The following is a 25686-nucleotide window of genomic DNA, read 5'->3' as shown; positions in this document are numbered from 1 at the left end:
GATTAAGTTCGTCATGCATGGTGTTTTGTCTGAGTATGTAGTGTACTCATGTTGTTCTTGACTTTATGTTTTATGGTTATCAGTTGTGAGATGATCTATTCCTGCTGTTTGAGATTCTAGTTATGCGTCTTTCAAACGTCAGAGTTGGTCGAGTCACTAGCAGTGCCGATCACTATGATGTAATGTTTCAGTCGGGAGTTAAAGAGTCCTGATGTTGATTATTTATGTTTCAGTCGTAGTTGGAGAGTCCTGATGTTGATATTTATGTTTCAGTCAGAGTTAAAGAGTCCTGATGTTGATTATTTATGTTTTCAGTCAGAGTTGGAGAGTCCTGATGTTGATTATTTATGTTTCAGTCAGAGTTGGAGAGTCCTGATGTTGATTATTTATGTTTCAGTCGTTACGTTGGAGAGTCCTGATGTTGATTATTTATGTTTTCAGTCGTAGTTGGAGAGTCCTGATGTTGATTATTTTTGTTTCAGTCAGAGTTGGAGAGTCCTGATGTTGATGATTTTATTTATGTTTCAGTCGGAGTTGGAGAGTCCTGATGCCGTTAAGTTATGTTTCAGTCGGAGTTGAAGAGTCCTCATGTTGATTATTTATGTTTCAGTCGGAGTTGGAGAGTCCTGATGCCGATGTCCAGATGTTGGATGTTGTGGGTGTACAAAGTCAGACAGAGATAGAGAGAAAGAAGGCGGGTATGAGTCTCCAGGGGTTGAACACCTCCCGACAGATTCCCGACGACATACAGACGCCACAGGAACCCGACGAGGAATCAGGTACCTCACGTATATCACATACATGTTACCTGTAGAATTTGCCATCATAGTGAGCTAAAGGATATAGTTCTGTCTCAAGTAGACGTATTAACTTTGAGGCTTTCATCTTGGTGCAGTATTGAATCAATAACCAAGTGCAACAAAAATACAATTACACCAGTGCATTGAGAAACAACTGTACAGAGCAACGATGTTTAAAATAAAGATTACTTCAGTCAATATAATAAAATTGACAATTTTTGAAACAATCATCTTTTAATTTTTAAATTTCAATAAATGTTCTTATCATTAATAGAAAATTGAATGCACAATAAGATGTTATATTCTTATTTCTATTGTGCAGTAGTGCTACATATGTAGTCAGTACATATTGATTATCTTGTCCCTTTTGGTGAGAGAGCCATCTATTAGATTTTCTAGAAAGGATTTTCTTAGTCCTAAATTATGACTGTGATAACAGTCAATGCTCCTTTTTACCTCACAGAAGCATTTAATTAAGGTAATTAATAAATTCTGTGTAAATTAAGATGAAATAATTAATTAATTCTGTGTTAATTAATGTAAACTAAATCAATTAATTCTGTGTTGATTAAGGTGAAATAATCAATCAATTCTGTGTTAATAAGCTAATATAAGATATATAAATATCAATAATATGCAAAATAATTACAAAAACATATTTTGTTAACAAATTATTATTTAACTTTAATTATTACCGTAGGCCTTGCATTGGTGGCTCATTTTGTATTTTTTAAATGTTAATTAAGGCTCACATTAAATTTAGAAGATGAAAAATGCCAATAAATACATTGTATACTTTTATTTCAATGCTATTTATTACCTTTTTTAATTATACATTTTGTCTATTTGTTTTGGGTTTTTTTTTCTTTTTTTTTTTTTTGTAATACATACTGGACTCATTTTCTTTTGATTTATGCAAGAAAAAATACAAATATTTGTTTCTAAAATTTACACCAATATTTTAGAGAAATAATCACCCTGAAAAAAATAATAACTTTTTGTTTTAGTGATATCCTGAAAAAATATACCAAAATCCGGCTCCTTTATTAGAATCACCCCATTCCAAAATGGCGGCCATTACGATTGCAAAGTTTATGATTTTCAGCAGACACTGCAGGCGCGGATCCAAGGGGGGGCGGACCCGGCGTACGCCCCCCCTAAAATAGGAGAGAGAAAAAAAAAGAAAAAGGAAAAAGAAGGGAAAAAGAAAGAGGGGAAGGAAGGAAAAGAAGGAAGAAAGAAAAAAAGAGGGAGAAAGGGAAAAAATTAAGGAATTAGATAAAGAGTGAGAATTAGACAGAAAGCTCCATTTCCTACCTTTACCGTTTGATGTTATCATTTTAAAATCTAAATGTATTCGACTTTGTGGGACATACATGCATGAACATACTTGTATCCAGGCACAATGGAATAATGATTTATTTTTTTTCGTGTAAGTCAAGGTTTTATCTGCATCGCTTAAAAGGTACAATGTAAATCCCTTCAAGTATTTACTTTTTTCCCAAAAAAAACCCCGATAAAATCCCAATATATTAGATAATTTATTGTCATTAATATTCAATATTGACAGGTTATATCTCGATATCCTTAGAAATAAAAGAAAAGGGGGAGGGGTTGGTGGAAGGAATTGTAGCTGGCCATGAGTATTCGCTGGTTGACTATATGTCATGCCCTTCATTTTCCAGGTTGTAAATGATATATTACACATTTTTGAATCAGCATTTAAGTCCTGTATTAAATCCGACTATCAATTCACAAATGTGTGCGTACTTTCAAAACGCCAGTTACAAGATCACTACTGACGCCGAATGCTTCTAGAAGCCTTTTATTTGTCCTAAGAAAATGTGTGTAAAGAAAAAAGTGGAATGCGACAGAAAATGAGAGCTTCTAGGGTCTGAGTGCACCCCATGGCCAGATGCCTTCCTTTTTTGTTTCAATAAAAACATATCTTAACGATAATGTTATAAGATAGGCAAACGATGTTAAAAAATTAATGCACATGACAAAAGGCTCCCTATTAGAAAACAGGATGATAGCAATGGTTCCAGGCACCGTATGGCCATAGACAAGACCACTAGCCTTCTTTTCTTTCGTTGTCCAATACACGAATTATGAAGATTGTGTAAGTTAGGGAAAATGAATTATCTAATGTGACAGATAATGTATAAAAGTAAAAACTTATATCGTTAAAAAAGTTCATATACACTTTCATTAGTCCTATAAAAACCTTTAATAGGCGACCCCCTAGCTGCAATATTGTAGCTCAAAAGACTTTTAGACTGAAAATGGTGTCTTCTTTACAGCTACAATTGTTCCCTATTTACTTCAAAACCTTCAAAAAAGTATGAAAAACTGTGCCCGAGTGATTCTCGGAGGCAGTGCTCCACTACGATACATAGGGACCAATTTGTACCCGGCCTAAAGGCATAGAAGGCCGGGTACGTATATTCGTTCTAGGCGGCCCCCATACCCCCATCCTTTTCTTTGCTTCGTGCCTCTATGAATAGATATTCAGATTTTGGGCAGTGCAATTCTGTAACTTTATATTCAAAATATGACATTAGACTTCAAAAATAATAAAAGAACATTTTTACATGGCTTCAATTATTTTTTGGAAAAAGTGTACATTTATTCGAGGGCTTCTGGGGGCCTAGGCCGCCCCCACCCAGACCCCCGCCCTTCTTCGCTTTATGTCCATATAAATATTAAGATTTTGATATTGCAATTCTGTAAGTAAAAAATATTAAATCAAAACTTCAAATAAAAAATATGACACTTGACACGAAAACCATAAATAAACATCCTTAAATGGCTTCAATTATTTTCTGGAAAATGTGTTCATGAAATCCTCAGAATGCAGGATTTTGCACCATTTATTCGAGAGCTTCTGGGGGCCTAGGCGCCTAGGCCCCCTCGCCTGATTTGCTTTGTCCCACGCCCCCTCTAACCTCAAAACCTAAATCCGCCCCTGCACTGTATGCCTATTTTACATTAAAAACGTGAGTAAATCACTTCAATTATAAGTAGTGTTTGTTTTTGAAATGATGCTTACTAGTTTTAAGCACAAAATTTATTGAAAGGCCAGATGATTGTTTCCTTACGGTAGGCCTACGTAACACACATTGTTACACTCAGACACAAGTGACACAACCAAGCCAAGGTGGAACTAGCCCCAGGCTAATTAGCACCAGTGGGTGTTGGTCAGGGAGTGTTCACACCTCCTTTGTTTACTTAATTATGAAGCAAGTCACCCTACTCAGTCTGGTATACATTTTGAAGCCACCAAGGCAGCCCCAACCGACTATGAAAAATTCAGAATTCGGAAGAAAAAAAAATGAAGACGATGTTTTGCAGAAATCGGAATATTTGGATATTAAAGCGGTAGGCGGAATATCAGTCTCAAAAGCGGTAGACTTCGCCAGAATCGGTAGGGTTAACATGTCTGGCTAAAATGATATTTAATTTTGTTTATGTAGATGGAGATGAGCCACTTTTGAGTGGCTCAGGAGTAGTCAGTAAAGAAGTGACTGATGAAAACCTGCTGGACTCTTGGCATGAGACACTGACCAAATGGCACCAAAACCTTGCCCAACGTCCCAAACAAGTACACCACTTGGTAAAGAAAGGCATTCCAGAGGCTCTTCGTGGGGAAGTCTGGCAACTGCTGGCTGGTTGTCATGACAACTCAGAACTCCTCGAAGCATACAGGGTTCTCATCACTAAGGTAATCTTTGGATTTTATTGAAAAAAGAGTGAAAAAAATGAATTACAGACATCGATTTCTTGTTTGATTTGATATTCTGATACATTGCCTGTGTTTATGACTTGCAATTACGATTGCCATGTACATGGTAACCAAATGACATATTGCCACTGTCTTCAAGCTCTGGGTTATGAGTTTAAAATCCCATATGCGGCAGGTATCTGGTACTGGCTAGTGGTGGTTTTTCTCCAGATACTCTGGCTTTCTTCCACCTTGACATGTCTTTAAATGACCCTGGGTGTTAATATATAACAGAGGTTAAACCAATCAAATCAAACTTTCACTTGATAAAGGTCAGATAGAAGATATAGATCTGTTGAATTATTATAATAAGTACATTTCAACATTAATTTAGATCTTGTTCAGTAAAATGTAGTGAATTGTGTAGACTTGAAAAAATATTGTTTATTTAAAAATAGAGCGTAGATTGAATAACACATAGAATATGTTGTTAGCTGTGAATGAGTTCTGTATTCTAACTTGTACAGGAGTCCCCCAATGAATCTGTGATACAAAGGGATATCAACCGAACATTTCCAGCCCACGATTTCTTCAAGGAGACTGGAGGGCTGGGCCAAGACTCACTCTATAGGATCAGCAAGGTAAGGGTCTGATATAGTCAATTACTAAACTTAATAAAAAATGATATACATTTAGTCAAACCTGTCTATAAAGACTATCCAAGGGATAAAGGAAAAAAGGTCAGTATAGATAAGTAGTCATTATACACAGGTTGAGTAGTCTTATACACAGGTTGAGTAGTCTTATACATAGGTTGAATTGTGTTGAAATTGGTTAGTTGATATCCTAAGAAAGTAGTCTTATTACGCAGATGGTCTTTTTACAGAGGTGGTCAGGGTGTGGGATTGTGCATAAAGGTTTTTTTTCCCAATTGGAAGTCCAAGATGGCCGCCAGACCCCATATCCGGTTTTGAGATTTTGGAGTCGGATTTCGATGAAATTAGTATATAGTGGTTATTTGGGATACCGAATGACATGGCAGCATTTTTTTAAAGCTCAGTTGCCATGGTAACGAAATAAAGACCTCTGAATGGTCAGAAATTTAGATATTGTCAGAATCAGCTTAAAATTGGTACACGGGGATTGTGAGGTATGCTTATCGACATGGAGTTTTGAAAAGCTGTGCTGTCATGGTAACCTAATGGAGGCATCTGATTGGTTGAAATTTAGATTTTGTTAGATTAAGCTGAACACAATGGTTAGGAGGTATGATGAACAACATTACATCATCTTTGAATAGCTGTGTTGCTAAGCTCTTTTACCATCGTAATGAAATGGATGCGTAGGATTGCTCAAAATTTTAAAGCTTACAGATTGAGCTGAATATCAGGAAGATTAAGCTGCCATTTTGAAAAGATTTGGTCTGACAGCAATCAAAAGTTTTCATAGCCATAAAATCTTATTTGTTCATATATAACACAACCTGATCTTTGTGATCATTTCCTACACTGCACAGTTTGTTTGGGGGACATCTGTATATGGTCATCCATTACAATCATTACTTGTTATATAATATATATATATATATTTCATTGCAATATGAAATGTCATCATTAATTTACAAATATTACAGGCCTATTCAGTGTATGATGAAGAGATAGGATATGTACAAGGGTTGTCTTTCCTGGCTGCCACCCTTCTCCTTCACGTAAGTATTCTTAAACTGCATGTAAACTTCAGATCAAATTGGTAGAAATAATGTACAATTGACCCTCCATTAGGATGCATACCTCAAATTCTCTTTTTGAATCAGTCCGTCCTCTTCAAAATTAAAAATTAGACATTTGATCATGAAGTCTTAGTACAACACAGTTTTAGAGGGGAGATAATTCCACTCAGATGTTGATGAATGAAGGACTCTCAGAAAACTTGGTTATAATGAACCTGTAGGAACAAACGAAATCACTTGGTTATAAATAAAGTACAACATATATAGACACCCTATAGGAACTGGTTTAGTTGAGTACAACATATATAGACACCCTATAGGAACTGGTTTAGTTGAGTACAACATATATAGACACCCTATAGGAACTGGTTTAGTTGAGTACAACATATATAGACACCCTATAGGAACTGGTTTAGTTGAGTACAACATATATAGACACTCTATAGGAACTGGTTTAGTTGAGTACAACATATATAGACACCCTATAGGAACTGGTTTAGTTGAGTACAACATATACAGACACCCTATAGGAACTGGTTTAGTTGAGTACAACATATATAGACACCCTATAGGAACTGGTTTAGTTGAGTACAACATATATAGACACCCTATAGGAACTGGTTTAGTTGAGTTCAACATATATAGACACCCTATAGGAGCTGGTTTAGTTGAGTACAACATATATAGACACCCTATAGGAACTGGTTTAGTTGAGTACAACATATATAGACACCCTACAGGAACTGGTTTAGTTGAGTACAACATATACAGACACCCTACAGGAACTGGTTTAGTTGAGTACAACATATATAGACACTCTATAGGAACTGGTTTAGTTGAGTACAACATATATAGACACCCTATAGGAACTGGTTTAGTTGAGTACAACATATATAGACACCCTATAGGAACTGGTTTAGTTGAGTACAACATATATAGACACCCTATAGGAACTGGTTTAGTTGAGTACAACATATATAGACACCCTATAGGAACTGGTTTAGTTGAGTACAACATATATAGACACCCTATAGGAACTGGTTTAGTTGAGTACAACATATATAGACACCCTATAGGAACTGGTTTAGTTGAGTACAACATATATAGACACCCTATAGGAACTGGTTTAGTTGAGTGCCTTTTAAAAAAAGTCTAAATTATAAATTTATTAAGGGCGCATGTAGGATGACGGACGACGGACATCAGCTGAACGACATACAACGATTGACAATTATAGGCGAATAGATAAGATCTTTTATTTAGACTTCGTTTCAGGTGACCCAAAAAGCTGTTAAATGAAGTATTATGACTGAACAGTGTTGTTTAAGGAAGCAAAATACATATTTATTGATGGGTTTTCAGATTAATGTCATTTGAATATTTTCCTGCCATTTTCATTTAGAAGTATAAATAGTGGAGGGAAATATTGTACAATTTATACGTTATTATCTCATCAATATTTTTAAATTTTATCCAAAATGACTGCAAGAACCAGAACAATATTGCTATTGATGTTATTGTATTCCTATGAACACTTAAAATAGTTGAAAACTGTTGTAAGATCAAAATTTGACCTTTCCTTATTTATGAACTCTAAAAAGCAGTTTCCCGCCATTTTTGACAAGCTGATTTTTTGGAACATTTTAGTATTACCCTAATGTGTCCAAATATATGTAAAAATCTTTTGTTGAGGTAATTTAACTAGGCTATTTATTTTCATTACAGATGCCGGAAGAGCAAGCGTTTGCAGTTTTGGTGAAGACATGTTTTGAGTATGGACTCCGAGATTTCTTTAAACAAGGATTTGAGGAGCTTCATCTTAAATTTTACCAGCTTGATCGCTTGATGGAGGTATGTTTTCTGTTATTTACATGAAATAATTTCTTATACAATTTATATAATTATGAGAAGAAGTTAAGTGGAAAGGAATTTTTAATTGAAGAAAAAAGTGTTGTTATATCACTGCATTATGAATGTTCCAGATAATCAATAATTAATTGAAGAATAAGTAGTATAAGAATTTTTTGTGGTGAGCACTAGCCGCAATTTATCGCTCGGCCAAAACAAAACTACTAATATTGAATTGTATACCATACATATTTATAAATGTGGTCGAAATATATTTGAGTCTTATAATTAATTGAATGTTTGTTGATTGAAAGAATTTCATGAAATGTGTATATTGACAGGATCAACTCTCTGACCTCCACGGCCACTTTGTTGAAATGAACCTTGAGACTCACATGTTTGCCTCTCAGTGGTTCCTGACTCTGTTCACTGCTAAGTTCCCTCTCTATATGGTCTTTCACATTCTCGACTTGTACCTCTGTGAAGGAAGGGACACCGTGTTTAATGTGGCATTAGCCTTACTTAAGGTAAATGTGAGGTGGGGAGGCTTTTTTCTGGACTTTTAAGAAAATAACAATGATTTCTGCTAAGTAACAAATGAATGCAATAAATGTATTAAATTGTCATGTTCTTGACTCTTTCCTAGGATTCCACCTTGATGCAATACATTTTCCATCGGAAAGTTCTAAACCATGCTAGAGTTATATTACTTTGAAGGTTTATAAATCCCTGTAAATACCTGAAAACAAGTCAGTTATTGTAAATAAGTAATTTTACTGAAACAAAAAAAAAACATTTTGCATTCAGGTTTGCAGGTACAAGAATTATGATTCACCTTTCACTTGATATCGTTTTTCAGATTAAATTTTTGCAACCACAGAAATTAATGCAAAATCGTTACATAACATCATGTGAATATAACAGGTAATAGTATTATAGAATAAACTGAAAAGACAGATATGATTTTACAAATCAGTAATGTTCTCATTACAACAATGCTATTTACCGGTATTTGAATTTCAAAACACCTTCAAGAGTGGAAAATAGTCTCGCTGAATTAAAATGACAGATTTGGTGTAGATCAAGCAAAATACATTTGAGCCGGCGGCTGAGAAAAGGGCCCTTACAGCTTAACCAATGAAAACGGAGAAATAAGGGAATTCCGTGACGTGATTATTTTTTGGTGTCGCCGAGAGTTCCCGCCGTCAGTGATCTGTCACTTCACATGTTTCGATGCAGAAAATATAAATGCTGATTGTAAATACGTTTATTTTACCCCTTTTATAAACTCATATGAATAGCAGCTTGATATTTCGTTATGAAATACATTGATCTGTGCTGTATTTAAGCTGTATTCCGACTTTGAAGCGAAGAGTATATTTAGATTGTCCGGGCTTCCCCGCTGACGCGTACGTCACACACGAACAGGAAGTAAACACACGTACGCTGTCGTCTGCCGTGTGTTGATTTTGACAATTCTCTGGACTGAGTGTATTACACGTTCTATATCTACAATGTAAGTGCCATTATGTCGTATTTACCGGCGGATTTTTGCACCATTGGTGTATCTAGTGATTTGTCTTTACAACATCAAATCGACGAGGAGTTAAGCGAGTTTTTTCCTTCCCCTTCGATATCTTCGGCGCCGTCAGCAGCATGCACATGTGTGTCCAGTCATTGTGTTGAACTAGAAACTGATTCTGACATCGATTTCGATGATTCTGAGGTAGGTGACAATGATGTTTTACGTAGTCCTGTTATACAGAGCAGATTAAGAGACTTTATTCACCAGGATAGTGTAAATTTTGATAGCGATGAAAATGAAAGTGAAAGTGACATTTTAGCAGATAACAGATGTCAGAATGTAAACACAGACATGATAGATAGTGTTCAGGAAAGGACATCCAGAAATATATGTCAATGTTTACGCCAGTTTCGCACAGATGATATCGTGGAAAACAGAATCAACGTCAACGTGTCTGCAATGGACAAGGAAGCACGTGATGTTTTTATAATGGGCCAACTTCAAGCTTGTGGGACTAGTAAAGGTGAAGTAACCAAGGGGGGTAAAGACAGGAAAAGACACAGGTTTGACTATCAATTTCTGAATTCACCTGTATGCAAAGAGTGTTTCCTGTTTGTCAATAACATTGGTGACAGATTCCTGAAAAACATTAGGAAACATTTATACAAAGAAGGAGCAGTGTCCAGAGTCCATGGAAACACCAGTCGAACACCAAAGCATGCTGTTACCTATGATGAAGCTCAGCAGGTTGTGAAATTTATTACAAGGTAAGTAAAATTTCAGAATAAACATGATTGTTTTCCTTCATTTAAAGTGCATAATCATCTCATCAGATATTGTTTGACATCTTTTTGTGCTGGAAAAAAAAAAGAAATAAACAGTATATTTTATTTAATTAAAATAGTAAGACTACACACTGATTTAACTATCATCATTTAAGTAAACAAGTAATACATTATTGCTAAGTTTATAATTATGAACATTTGAATTTATAAACATGATTTGAAATGGTTCTTTGAAAATGTATTCATACAACATGACAATTGACATTTACTACAATGAATGCATTTTATCACAACTGATTCATATTAATATTAGATTTATTTAATTTTGACAGGTTTGCTGATCAATTTGGTCTACCTCAGCCGGCTGCGCCAAGGGGCCGAGATGACATTCCCCCTATTTACCTTCCTGGGAAAGAAAACTTCAAGTCTGTGCACCAGAAATATGTTGAAGCATGTGGAGATGAAAACAGAGCTTTATCAGAAACTACATTTCGCAGGTATGATATACACTCATGCATATTTTGGAAATACTGCTATCACTTAAATCTGTGTAAAATAGTTATCATTGATTTTTTTTTTTATTTATTGATAATTTAATTGAATCAGCATGCAAAATCATTTCGTAATTGTGATTCTCATTCAGTATTCATTAGCTAATTTGAAAAAAAAAAGTTTTATGTTTCTTCTGTTTATAATTGACTAGTTTATTATTTTTATCAAGGTACATAAGTGTTGCATTTTTAGCTACAGACTGTATGTCTGTGGTTTTTCCCTCCCAGTACTGCACTTCCTAATCCTCGCATGTTCTTAAATGACCCTGTACCTACCTGGAATATTTTGCTTTTAGATTTAATTAATAGCCTAATTACAATATATAAAAATATAATTTGTCATGTGAAGATTATGGTTTAGAAATAAATCTAAGTTAAATGCTACAAACATCAAAAATATGACACATTTTTCATTTGCCTTTTTCAACAGGATTTGGCACAGAGTTGTTCCCCATGTGAAATTTATGACTCCAAGGACAGATGTATGCCATAAATGTGAACAATTTCGTGATTTGATCCAACAGGTACATATCAAGAGCATACAGAATGTCTTTAATACTTTTTTTATTATAATTTCTTATAGATCTGTTAATTTTCTTCATTTGTCAAGCCAATAGATGTAAGCTTTAAAAAAATAATGGAAATGAAAAGTAAGCAGTGGAATTTGAGATTTTTAACATCATTGTAAAAGTTTTGGTTTTAATAGTTTAACATCCTAAACAGTCATTTAAGGATGTGCCAGGTTTCTTGGTGGAGGAAAGCCGAAGTACCCGGAGAAAAACCATCTGCATGGTAACTGCCTTGCATGTTTTGTACTCACAACCCAGAGATAGAGGGTTCTTAACCAATCGGCCACCGCCATTTTTTATTAGAAAATAAGGATGTTAAGTCGTTCAGCTGTGAAAACTTGCAAACATTTTAATTAATTAAATATCAGCTAAAGATTTTCTAAACTTGGAAACTAGAGTGTTTTTTACAAAAGTTATGACTGGCTTATAAGTTATATATATTGATTTTACAGGCCAGAACCGAGGAGGAAAAGTTGTCAGCAACAGAGGCATTCAGTAATTACATAAAGTCGGCACAGAGGGAGCGCGATCATTACAGGAATGTCTGTGTTGCTGCCAAAGAAGAACTTGATGGTCGACCAAGAATAGAGGGCTCCATTACCCCATGCTCCACCAATTTGAGGAACGTACATTACACATTTGACTTTGCTCGAAGTGTCTTACTTCCGACTCACTGCAGACAGGAAGGTGCCCTCTATTTTTTATCTCCCTTCAAGGTGAACTTTTTTGGAATTTGCAATGACGGGAGGACACTACAACATAACTATGTCTTTGGAGAATCGGAAAGTATCGGTGAGGATGGACAGCAAAGCCACTCTGCAAATTCTGTTGTTTCCATGTTGGATGACTTCTTTAATAGACATGGTGAAGGGGAAGAAGTTTGTCATTTGAATGCTGACAATTGTGGAGGACAGAACAAGAACCACATCATGACCAGTTATCTTTCGTGGAGAGTAGCCAACAATCTTCATAAGGAAATCAACTTACATTTTATGAAACCCTATCATGCAAGATGCTTGGTTGACAGTTTGTTTGGGTTAGCTAGACGGGCAATACGTCGAACCGATTGTGATTCCATGGAGGATTTAAAGCACACCGTGGAACGCTCAACCTTGCACAACCGAGTTGTGTTATATGGTAGCCAGGACGGAGAATGGCAGTGGAGAGACTGGAAGAAGTTCTTCAAGCCAGTGTTTCGGGCTGTCCCTGGAATCCAGGCATTTCATCATTTCAAGTTTTCATCAGAAAAACCAGGTATGAATGTTGTAATTTTTGGATTGAATAATAGGCCTAAGCAGTGTCTTGTTACTGTACTTAATATTGTAATTTATTGAATTATTAGTTATAAACAACTTACATATTACAGATTACTTTTGGTGAACTGAACAGCAAACTACTATTTCTGCCTCGAGAATGCAAAAGAATGAAAAAAAAATCTTTAAACATCAAAGAATATTGTATATTTCAAAAGTTATATATAAATATCTAATTAATCAAGACAATTAGTGTTATAAATTTTTTTAATAAGATGTGATCATTTACTAGTAATTGACATATAATTCAAAATGGAGGAAAATTTGGCTAGCAAGAAACATCTTCTTTTGTATCCAATTTCTAGGTGAGGTTGTTGTGAAGAAAGATGCTGATGGGCCAGAACTAACAGTACGCCTACTGAAGAGAGGGAAGTCTGTGCCAACTGGTTTGCCAAGTAGACTAGAGCCAGCAGGGACATCTTCGACAAGGGCAAAGTATCTTCACAGAAGCATCCGGCCATACGTGAAAGATCCCAACAAGGATGTTCTGTGTCCTCCTCCTCTCACTGAGGAATGATGATGGACTATATTACTTTGTGGTGAACAGGGTTACACATGTATTAATGAAATCAAACATTTGAATACATGTGAATGTAATGATTTATATGTAGCTGCATGTGTATATATCTTTTTTTAATCCTTTAGATGTATAAGTGGTAAAATGTTGAGTTTATGATTGAAGGGAAGTCAATTTATCTATAGATGAAGTTTGCATGAAAAGAACTAAATTAAAGTGTAATACATGTAGATATATAGATATTCTTTGTCCCATATAGATATAGATAGATATAGTAGAAGGTTTCCAGTACAGAAACTACTAATAGTTCCTCTTCACCGGACTCAAAGTATTAATTATTAATTATATCATATTCCGGTTATAGAAGCCGTGTAGTTAAATAGGATATCTTGATTTTTTTTCACTTTTTATCCAGTCTATTTTTTAAACAGTTAATGTTAGGAGCCAATATAACTTTTTCAGAAAGAGTGTTCCATAGCTTTACTGTTCTCATAGTAAAAGTGTTCATTTGTAGTAGTATCCTCAATTGCTCTGGAAATATCATTCTTGTGCTCCCTATTCTACTATGTCTTGTTACAACATTATCCCACAATTTTAAAAATGAGCATGTCTCTTCATCATAGATTCCATTTGTTATTTTATATAACTCAACCATATCACCTTTAAGCCTTCAGTATGATAGTGTTGGGAGGTTTAGAATTTTGAGTCTTTCTGTGTATGGTAAATTATTCAATGCTCGGAAGGCTTTTATTTGCTCTTCGCCGTACTGCTTCGAGTCTATATCTATGCCCTTGATCTTGTATGGAGCCCAAACCGAGCTTGCATAGTTTAGTTGTGATCTCACCAAACTTTGTATTCATAAAATTAAAAGTTCTCTGTAATATACGGAAAATCTGATTGGCCTTCTTGATCTTTTCACTTACCTGGTATATGATGATCAAAAATAGGTCGGAGTCAATATATATACACCAATATCTTTTTCTATGTCTGTACGCGCAATGTCGTCACCAAGAAGTTTATAGGATCTTGATGTTTCGGCTATGGGATGTTTTTTTTTGCCTATGTGCATGTGCTTACATTTTTCAGAATGCATATGAAGCAGCCATGTATCACTCCTAGTCCCCATGTAATATAAAATTGTTTTAAAATTTCATAAGTAAATCCATTTGAGACTTAAATTTCATCATTTTTTTATTTGAATTATCAGATGCCTCTCAAGTTTAGTTCATGCTTGATATTTCAATTATTAAAGTGATCAATGCTTAAGTCAATATTATGTTATATGTACTAAAATTCAAAACATTTTTTATGAATTAATTATTGTAAATACTAAATTTGTGTGAATTATTTCGAATTTTATATGACTGTCAAATTGATTTGCTTGTTAAATCATGAAACTTCCAATATATAACATGCAATAAAAAAACTGGCTATCATTTATCTTTTGATTCTGACCTTGTTTTTATCGACCAGAAGTGAGGTGGACAGCAGATTACTGAATTAAAAGTAAAAAAGTAATATCATGTATGGAGAGGTATAGTTTCTTTATCCTTCAAGTGTCCAATTGTTACAAATTGCCAACAGCAGTTTGTCGGATTTTAAATGGTTTCAACCCTAATCAACTCAACAAAACAAAACCCAGAATCCCTGGACGTATTTCATGAAAAGAGAAAGAGGCATACAATATCTTAACCAAACCAATTTACGTTTTCTTCATAAACATGCAGTATGCCCACTGGCTAGCCAAAACCAGAGTCTTGTATGACAATTCCTTCCACTAAAATGGGAGGAACGACATGCATGTACATTGTACATGTACATGTATGTATGTACATGTACATGATGTACATGTATCAACTGTGTATTAATAATTTACACTTAAGCCATATATGCAAGAAAGGTGTTCATATAAATGTTCTATGAAAATGTTGACGTCAAAAATTTCACGACGTCAAAAACAGGAGACGACGTCATCAAAATCATTGACGACGTCATCATGATTTTGAAAGGCTGTAATATTCAAAAGACGACTGTGCCGCTAATAATTCAGATAGGAACAATCTTTTTGCAGCATTTTAATCACCATTACCTGTACTTTCAGAAGAGGTAAAAAAGTGAAAATATTTTTTTTTACCCCTAAGGGCCCTTTTGTACACCTAGACCTTCATTTAAGGAATTTGCATTACTTGATCACATGTATTGAAACAGAGCTCCCATAGTGCCTATGTATAATGTATCTACAAAATGACAGACTAGACATTTAAAGAAAAATCCCTTATCTATTTGTTTTCATTGTTTTACAAAATGTATTTTGTGGTTACAGAATTCCAGAAAGGACCTATTAGCCCTAGATTTTGAAGGAGTATTGAAATACTTCCGAGTCCATCTACCAAAGAAATATCGAACAGAAGAATCTGCTAAAGAACTAATGCAGATGGTCATTAGCATCAAGGTATAGTGGTTAATTCAAGAGTTATCCCAGCTTCAGCTATTTTCAGACATAGAAAGGAAATGCTATCTTTAAATTTGCATTAAATGTTTGCTGGGAGCCAACATCAAACTAAAATGGAAAATATGTACTTTTCTGAACAGTGAAAAGAATAACATTTACATTATTCTCATAACACATTCAGGTTAACCAAATGTTCAATAAGATATTTTAAAAGAACTCAAAATTCATAAATTGACACGAAGGATCTCTAACTGTTACGACAAATGTTAGAATAAACAGTAAATATTAATGCTCCATCCATTTTCCCGCACCATTCAGAAATTATTCTTATACTGTTAAGCATTTTAACATGTATTCAACATTTTGGTATTCACTTTAGTATCATCTAAATTTCACTTGTCTTGTTTCCGTTGAAATAAACTCTGATTACTATTCCTACTTCATGTAGTTTATAGTTCATTAATTTCTTGAAAAAGTTTTGTAAACTTGTGCAATTCTTTTGTCCCAAAGGTGTCGAGTCGTGTCGAGTCGTAAATTGAAGAAATATGAGAAGGAATATTTGGCCATGAAAGAACAAGAGATGCAACAAGAGGATCCAGTGGAGAGGTTTGAGGTAGTGTGAATATGAGGAGTTCAGTACTGAAGAGCTGCTCTGTTGCTTCTATAATATTATGGATTCTAAAGTCATTATCACATGCAATTCATGATGGATGCTTTTGATTTTGTAAACCCAACTTGTGTTTTTTGCGGGGACTTTATTTTGTATTTTCATGCCCAATGAAATTTTCCCGGTGATTTAATTTCACTCTATTGTACTTGAAAGTTAAATGCATTTTGCGACAATTTTTTTTTGCAGAATAGAATTTGCCGCTAAATGCATGAAAATAAAATTTGCACGAAAGTCAGTTGGTTTGCAGTAACTAGTATTTGACTAATTCATCATGTGTAAGTTGTCTTAAAATACATGACCAATACACTGAACAATAATGGGTGCCCATTCATATATCATATATAAGAAGGGGCATTTATGTCTTACAAATGGTTATATATATAGTTTACAGACATTTCCACTTTTTCTTATGTTAAGCTGATGTATTATAAAATCTTGTGAATTTTAATTTAGTTGTTATAAAAAATATGTGTTTCAGCGTGAGAGCAAACGTCTGTTGGAGGCAAACATGCGGCTAGAACAGGAGAACGATGATCTGGCCCATGAACTTGTGGAGAGTAAGCTAGCCCTTCGTAGTGAACTCGACCAGGTGAGCTAACATAATGTTTCATTACTAAAATTTGAAATTGATTGACAAAGTGATAAACACACCTGTCATGGTATCAGTATAGAGCTTTGTTGTGTGGTTTTATGTATTTGTTTAACATTTAATATTTCCATTTAAATTAGACCTTTACAGGGTGTAATAGAAAAATCTCTTACTTGAGGGATAGATTTAAATGGGTCATAGATGGCTGTTCTTGTTCAAAGCATACATTTAATGTACTTCATCTGTTTTTTCAGATTCAGAAATATTCAACTTGGGTACATAACAATATTTAGAATATTTCATGTTTTCTTTCATTTCATCTTTTCATATCAAAATTTGAATTATATTCATGTTCTTGCATCAAAGTCTTTGATTGTACTTTTACTTTTATATTTTCTGAAAACAAACTTTTTCTCTGGTGAGTTTTCAAACTTGTGGTAGATGAAATGTAAATGTGATTGTCCTTAACATCCTGATCAGGACAATTCTTCTGAGAGCTTATAATGACACCTTTAGCTGACAAATAAAACAACATGGCAATGAACATCTTCAACTATCTTAAGCATGCAGGAAAACACTAAGACTACAAAATAGTTTTCTTAAATTTGTTACCAGAATACATTTATAGTGAAACCTGCCTTAGATGTGACTAATTTATATATAAATACCATCTAGCTGCTTTAAAGACTATTTTTAAGGTTCTCAAATGGCCATTTATAACACATTTTGACCTGTATATAACGACCACTTGATGATAAAAACAACTAAGCACAAATGTATACATTAGATGGATTTCCTAAAGTAGATTTGTTAAATACTGAGTCTGCATTTATATCTCATGTTCCTCTTCTGTCTCTCTCCTACCATGTTTTTCTTCTGTCTCTCTCCTACCATTTTTTTTCCAATGTACAGATGACTTGTAATTTTCTCTCTTAGACTAGTTGAATATTTTGAACTTTTCACAATTATTGGTAGATGATTTTCTCTATTTGCTTATTACAGAGCTATCTGCCCTTGCAGGTAGGTAATAATTGTGACGTTGTGAGTTTCATTCACAAAATAACGGAGTCACAAAATATGGATACCTACCTGCAAGGGAGATAACTATGTGATATGTAAAAGAAGGAATTCACTGTTTTCAAATAGTTCTTGTTCATCAAATGTATCTACGATCTTTCTCATTGCACTACTTGATAACGCATATTGAGGCAGACTACTGTATTTCCTAAAGAACTGCTTATTCTTAGACCTGACCTCCTTTAGTTAAATGTAGTTTAACCTTCTTGGCTGATGTTGATGAATGCTTCAAATCTAATTACATTGGCATTGGGTTGATAATGTGTAAAACAGTACAGTAAGATGGCAAGAATCATGTCAAGAGATGTAAAAACCGAAGGAAATATATTTTCACAAATGAATAAAAAATTTATTCTTAAAATCAAGAGATAGAATACATTCTTCACATTTGTTATATATTTATTCTTAAGAACTGCTTACAAATAGAAATGCTGATGTAGTAAGTTCACTGAAAACTTTTACCTTAGTCTTTGAAATAAAAGATGGTGATTATAATCTGACGTTTTGAGTGTTGATTGTTTCTGATTTAGTATCAAGATCAGTGTGAAGAACTTACCACAGACCTGGCCGTCACTAAAAAACTACTGACCGACACACAGGAGGAGAAACAGAGGCTGGAACACGAGGCTACTCAGGTAGGTACACACTGAAATGTCAACACCTTCATTTAATCTTTGTCAGGAGCATGAGGCTACACAGTATGTAATGATAGTTATATCCCAATACAACTTTGATACTCCAGGTGTTACTCTCACTGTCGTTATATCCATCACTGAACATTGTCATGGCAAAACTGAAGACAGCCCATGAGGAAAAAAAACTGACCCTGTATAGGCCTACAGAGATCTCCTTTGAAGTTTACAGAAAGCGACCGCCCAGCTTTAAAGCCATTTAGTGTACCATGGTCAAAACTATCTGTCTCATCTGTTATCGCACACAAAGCCTTCAGTTTTGCTATGACGTAGTCCAGGTGGATAAATAATGACAGTGATAGTAACCCCTGGATTATCGAGGATGGTCTCATTGCCATGCTTCTATAGCGAACACTTTTGCTGGAGCATGTGGAGATACTAGCTGGTCATACTTGTTGGCTTTTGTTTTGTTAATCGGACTTTGTCGCATTTCCTTGCTCATCTGAAATCTTCTTTCCTATACATTCTTGGCTGGTCTAAATATCCTTGGCTTCAAGTCAACCTAAGCCTTCCTAAGTTTTCTGGAACTCATCTTTCACTCTTCTTTACTTTTAATAATATCATTATCCAAAAGGATAGGCAGTCTTGCTCTTGTAGGAATTTCAGAATGTCTGACTATCTATTCATCATGTAGACTCTGAAAAGAGGAGCTTATCAAGAAGTGATTTTCTGATCATTTATACAAATATCTGATTTTGTCAAGTGATTGGTGGTACAATATAGATGAGAAGTGTATTCCTGTAAATTGTAGGTTAGAAATTCATGGCATTATCTTTACACACAAAATCAGAACAATTTCTGAATTTCTGTCAACTTTCTTCCTGAAACCAATTCTTGACACTATATCTTTACATACAAATTAGAACAATGCTGTTGATGAAATCAAGGATATTCTTTTGAAGGTCAGTATAATTGGTGGGTGAGGGCTGCACAGCTTCAAACTGCCAGGTATACGTGGCACATATGGGCAGGTATTCTAATCTAAAAACAAACAAGTAAACAACTTGTCCGCCAACTTACACTCTTTAAAACTGTAAAAAAAAATATACTAGTCTGGCTATTTCATCTTTGCTCATCTCTGCCATTTGTTATCTGGGAAAGTTTCATGCTTGTTAGGCCGGGGTTTGAGCATGCCGAGATCAATGCAATTTGCAAGTGCGGACCGAGGAGGCTTTGGAAGGGGCATAACTCTCGCTAACTCTGCATGTTACATAAAACTGTATCTATCATCGGTCTTTGAATTATAATATCATGGACCTATTTCGTTTATTACATGATCATGTAATCATGTTTCTTATAGATTTCTACTAGCTTCCTTTATTGTTCTTATCTTTACATGTTTTACATGTTATGTCTAACTGTGTCACTCTTTCTTTGTGTTCTTCTGTAGGTAAAAGAAATGTGTAGAAGAGAACTGGACCGTGTTGAAGCAGAAAATGAAAGAAACTCTGTCATCATTGCTGACTACAAACAGGTTTGTCTCCTTAATGCTACAGATGAAACCTGTATTTGACATGTAGCTTAGTATACATATGTTGTGTCTGCCAAATTAATGAAGAAACTGGAAGCAATCACAATTCTGCAAAAGTAATCTATAAGAACAACTTTCAGAATTATTACTTTATTTTGTCTTAGTCTGCAGCAAATTGTGAAAGCAAACTTACCTGTACATATAAATATGATATTACCAGTTGTCAGTGTTCTGGCTTTTATTCCACAGATTTGTTCCCAGCTGAGTGAGCGGCTCGAGAAACAACAGACGGCCAACAGAGAGGAGTTGAGCAGGATAATGGTAAGTTATCAACACTTTAAAGGATAATTTTTTCATCATCAATAACTGTTTCATAATATACTCTTTCTTTTCCCATTAAATCATATTGAAATTTACTGGTATGATGGTGTTGCAAAATTTCATTTTCGAATTTTGTTATTAAGACCTAACCTGACAAAATTGCTAATGTTATAGCAGAAATATTTCACAATTTTTTCTACAAGAGGGAAATAATGAAAATTCCACTAATGAAGTGCTTTACTGTAAATAAGCTTACTTTAACATTGTTAACATTTCTTGTGTTTTGCGAACGATAAGAAAGCTACGACATAGATCACTGCAAAAATATTTTAAATACAGGTGAAGTAGAACCTACATGTAAGAGGTGGAGATCACATAATTATCTTGCAGTATCACTTATTATTGAACATCTGGGCTATGTGGTACTAATACTTTAGTACTTCTTGCCACTTTTCCCTTGTCACAGGATTTAACCAAAAAGTTTCTTTGCTTTTTTTCAGTCTCAGGTTAAAAGCTGCGATCAGTGTTCAAAGATGTTCGCTTCTGACGGGAAGGTTCAACTTCCGGAACCCAAACTAGACCCTGACAGTGTGAACCCGAAGATCGTGGATCTTCACCGACAGATTCGTGAGCTTGAACTTGAACTTGCACAAACCAAACTGGCTTTAGTGGAGTCAGAGTGTAAAACACAGGACCTTACCCATCAGCTGAACTCGGCTGTCACCGAGATACAGGCCTCCAAAAACACATGGTTCCAGAAAACTATTAATTCAATCAAAGTGGCCACAAACCAAGGAACTACAAAAAAGGACCAGAAAGAGTGATGTGTATTAGGGAGTGTTCGGAGTAGGTTGTGGATGTTGGTTCGTGTGTTGTGAGTGTGTGTGGAATTGGCACAATATTTTGTCATCAATGGTCACTTGGCTGTTATCATGCTTCCTAGTCAGTACGGCATTTGCCAAAGTTACATCTGTTTGTGATTTATTCCGTCTTTGCATATTACAGAGTTAGCTTCTTTGTGGGTAGGTATGGATTGTGTCGTCATTGTTTTGTCATCCTAATTCACATCATTTTCTCTGAAAAGTATGACGTAATACCTTCCCGCAAGAGCAGATAACTCTGTAATATCCAAATACAGAATACATCATTTCAGTATTGGACAGATAGAAAACATAATATGTGCAGTCAAACATGCCTTTTGACTTTGAAATCTTTCTTCATGGGAGCTCATAATAGATGGTTCAGTTCAAAACTGAATAATATATGTTATATACAGCTGAAAATGTTTTTAAGTGTAACATTACAAAATGAAATGCTTCAACATGTATTTGTGTAAGTAACAATTAAACTTATAATTGTATTTGCTTTACACAATTTTAGGAGATAAAAATTTGTAATAGCTTTCATTATAAGTAATCTCAAAATTGCTGATGCCACAGTTAATATTTAAGTCACAACTTCATCCATCACTTTAAACGTTATATAAATATGAACATGCCTTTTCTGCATGTTGACAACCTTCTCTGTGTTGGCTTGAAAAAATTTTTGACTAAGGTGCTTTTTAAAAAGTGTTCATGCAGATAATTTTTCATTATGTTTAACCAATTACAGATGAAAGGTTTTTGTTAATTACTTAAGGAAAGTTATTATACTACAGTACATTGGTCCCTGATCTGATATCAGTCCTTGTTTGACATGTTCACTAAATAGATGATCTGTGAAATAGGTGGGATGCACAGCAGGGCAAGAAATATCCCAGGTCCGATGGGCCGAGACCAGTAAAATATGCTTCTGGGCAAGTGAAAATTAGTGTAAACTTGCCCGGTTTTAATGTTAATTACCCTATTTTGGGTAGACTTTGACTGAAATCTTAAATTCGGGCAAGTGGTTTTCAAAATAAGTTTCTTGCCCTGCACAGAAATGTTCATGTTGATGCATTAACCCGATGTTTTTTAAGGTTTATCTAGAGTAGATACTGAACTTATCACATGACATTAAAGTTGTTAACTTGCTCCCCCATGAAACTGCATAATGAACCATTTGAATTGGATGAGTTCATATATATTTTGGGGTGAATAAGTTAAATCTTGGAAAAAATGTTGCATACATGGTGTTTAAAGCAACTCTGATCACATGGTGCTTAATGAATTAGCACTAGTATATGGTGTTAAGGGGACATGTGTCTAGGTACTTGTATGTAGCTAATTTATATGACAGGTATCAATCAAAGTATGGAAATCATTTCACTGTACTTAAAGTACAGTATGCACTGTCATACATAGAAAATCATTCCCACAAAATATTGAAGCACAAAACTGCCCAATGAATGTAAGGGGGATGTATGTGTAGAACTTTCTTTAGATGTTTGTAAAAGTGTAGAGGATTATGAGGATTCGGAACTAACTTTACGATGGCATGTTGTATGTTGCGTGATAAGGACTTTGTTAGCGAAAGTTATGATATAAACTTTAAGTTTTAAGATAAAATCTGATATTACTATCATGTATAATGTTTGGCTGTTCCTCCGTGCACATTTTAGAATTATCAGTATTTCAAATGGTGGAGTTGGACATGAACAATTTTGTCTTCCTTGATTAACATATTTCCACCCCTGAAGACATATTTAGGCTCTTCTAATTCAAGGACTGGATTAGTCCATTAAAAGACTTCAGGGGTGAATTGGTAATTAATATGATATACTGTGTATCTTCATATTTTCGCCGGTCCGTTTCATTTGTAGATTTTAAAAATCTATCTGTTGTTCATGTACATGTAATAACATCGGTTAAAACCTTTTGATTATCTAGTAAGTTTCTAAAATGTGTACTCTGATAACAGCTTGATAAAAGAATGTGCAATTTCCATTGTTTTTGACATATATAACTAGACGTAGTTGTTGTGATGCTTGGATGAACATAAGTATCTGTTGTGATATTGTATTTTATCTATGTTTTTATGACATGAACAAGTAGTGCTATTGTTATGCTACGATCATTATGTACAGAGACCTTCTTGTAATCTGAACTGATGTTAATCCACTATTTGAAACAGATGTTATAAGATTTTTGTCTTAGTTAAATTTGAAATCAATTTTCAAGCTACATTCTTAAATCAATTGATAAACTATAATTTTAAAGATTTCTTTCACTGTTTTCTAGAATTGTACTTTGATTGTTGTCTATTCAAAGTCAGTAGCGATACTGAATTCAGCATCTGGAAAAATATCATCCTGCGAGAATATATCTGTCTAAGCTTTTGCTACAAGTTTTTAAAGAAATCTGTATGAGATGAGAATTATTCCAGGAAAGGAAATTTCAAATCTCTACACTGGTATTGGAATGTTCAACTCGGGCACAATTTCATTATCATTTCTTTAATGGCCTATTGCAAATTACAAATAAAAGAATTATTTGTGAATTTAAAATGCTGCGAAAATCAGGTGGTTTACGGTTTGTATTTCTAGAGAAGATTTTCTAGTGTGGATTATTTTACAAAGAGGTCTTTGTTGATAAGATTGTAGAGTTTTTAAAAGACAATGCAAAATGTTGTATAGAGTTGTACTAAGTCAGTAAGTTATGCACTGTAACCATATTCAATCAGCTTTGATACCCTAGATGTCACAGTCATTCATAACATTAACTTTTCAATAGTAAAGGTTTTTTTGCAACGTAGTATATATTTAATGTCAGAAAATCTTCAGTTCAATTCTTTGAACATACAAAACAAATCTGAACTCATTACCTATTATTGTAGGTGTTTCTTATCTTTGTTGAACCGAAAAATAAAACGGAAAATACCCAAATGTACATCCCTGATGGGGAAAAAAGTATTCAAAAAGAGTATTTCATTTTATTTCACCTCATTACTGCCATTATCCTTACAAAGGATTATAAACTAGTTGTTCCTAAACATCTGAAGATTATAAGATTAATTTAGATAAACTAATCACTCCTGCAATAATATTTTATGGGTAGATAAATATCTTGAAAATGTATTACCATGAATTGTATCAAGCATTGGTACTGAAGAACTAGAGGAAAAATAGATTTAGAAATAAATAGTAAGGCAAGAATGTGCAAAATTAAGTCACAACAAACATTATATTATAAGTGTTAGGTGCAACACTGTTCTGCAGAAGTTAGAACGGAGAATATTTTATGATACACTTTGTGTAATAGATTTTAATATACAATGTAATTACATTCAAAAAATAATTTGATGTATAAAAGAGTATGTTTAGGACATCAAATCTGCTTAAATGTTCCTAAATATTTTCCCCATTAGCAGAGTGCACTTAATAATTATAATTGATTCAGTATAAAAGCATTTTGATATGCAAACATTCCAGGATTTCATATAAAAGCTGAATGTGTCCTTATATTTATATGCTGTACGAAGATTCTTCCCTAGGCTGCGATTCAGTTCGAGATCCTTTCATATCCCTTGTATTGTCCCACCTTGCTACATTTGTATATAAAGTTCTTATTTATTAGAAATCCTGTACAACTTTATAATATATGATATACTTTCTGAGTCAATAGTCACTATTAAACAGACACTGTATGGAATACAGGCATTTACTGTGGAAAGATTTATGATAAAAAAATTGAATTTATAAAATCATATTTAAAAATACCCTGTTTAGTTAAGACATGCTAATTTCTGTAAGAAAAATAATTAATGTGTTGCACATATAGTGTTTTCATTGACGTTTGGAATTATGTGCATTAATATTCTTTTTATTTCTGAGATTTTTGAAAATCTTTTTCCAGCTTATTGTGATGAAATGTACTTGTAACACTTCAGATCTGATAGCAAAGGAAGAATTCAAAACTGTTTACGTGATACAATTGACTGGACATTCAACCAAGGATTTAGTTCAAATATTTAAGATCAAGAGTTTAATTTTATTCTAGAACCAACCCATTATGAAGTTTATGTAGCATTTTCCTAGGTTCTGTGAATTGATGCCAAAGTAAAATTTCTACTGTCTGTCTCTGCCTATGAGGAACACGTTCTGTACATTGATAAGAAATAAAACACTAGTCATGCT

General features: G+C 34.2%; 2 protein-coding genes across 3 annotated transcripts; both read left to right on the top strand.

Annotated features, from left to right (window-relative positions):
- Positions 1-612: 612 nt before the first annotated feature.
- Positions 613-25686, top strand: LOC138321729 (rab GTPase-activating protein 1-like). Of its 2 annotated transcripts, XM_069265637.1 has the most exons (14): positions 613-779; positions 4277-4524; positions 5052-5165; positions 6158-6232; positions 7979-8104; positions 8443-8628; positions 15685-15815; positions 16336-16426; positions 16962-17072; positions 17327-17347; positions 18680-18784; positions 20232-20315; positions 20562-20633; positions 21134-25686. In XM_069265637.1, the coding sequence occupies exons 1-14, from the start codon at positions 644-646 to the stop codon at positions 21455-21457; spliced, it is 1824 nt and encodes a 607-aa protein (XP_069121738.1). In that variant the 5' UTR covers positions 613-643; the 3' UTR covers positions 21458-25686. The 2 variants fall into 2 exon arrangements, with proteins under 2 accessions (XP_069121738.1, XP_069121739.1); XM_069265638.1 differs by lacking the exon at positions 17327-17347.
- On the top strand, positions 9187-15123 carry LOC138321728 (uncharacterized). The gene is made up of 5 exons (XM_069265636.1): positions 9187-10393; positions 10744-10908; positions 11393-11486; positions 11984-12785; positions 13150-15123. Exons 1-5 carry the CDS (start codon positions 9630-9632, stop codon positions 13359-13361), a joined length of 2037 nt encoding a protein of 678 aa, XP_069121737.1. The 5' UTR covers positions 9187-9629; the 3' UTR covers positions 13362-15123.

Source organism: Argopecten irradians, chromosome 4 (assembly GCF_041381155.1).
Source record: "Argopecten irradians isolate NY chromosome 4, Ai_NY, whole genome shotgun sequence".
NCBI classification, from domain to species: Eukaryota; Metazoa; Mollusca; class Bivalvia; order Pectinida; family Pectinidae; genus Argopecten; species Argopecten irradians.
The sequence above is the reverse complement of the archived record's forward strand: the minus strand, read 5'-3'. Positions and strand labels throughout refer to the sequence as shown.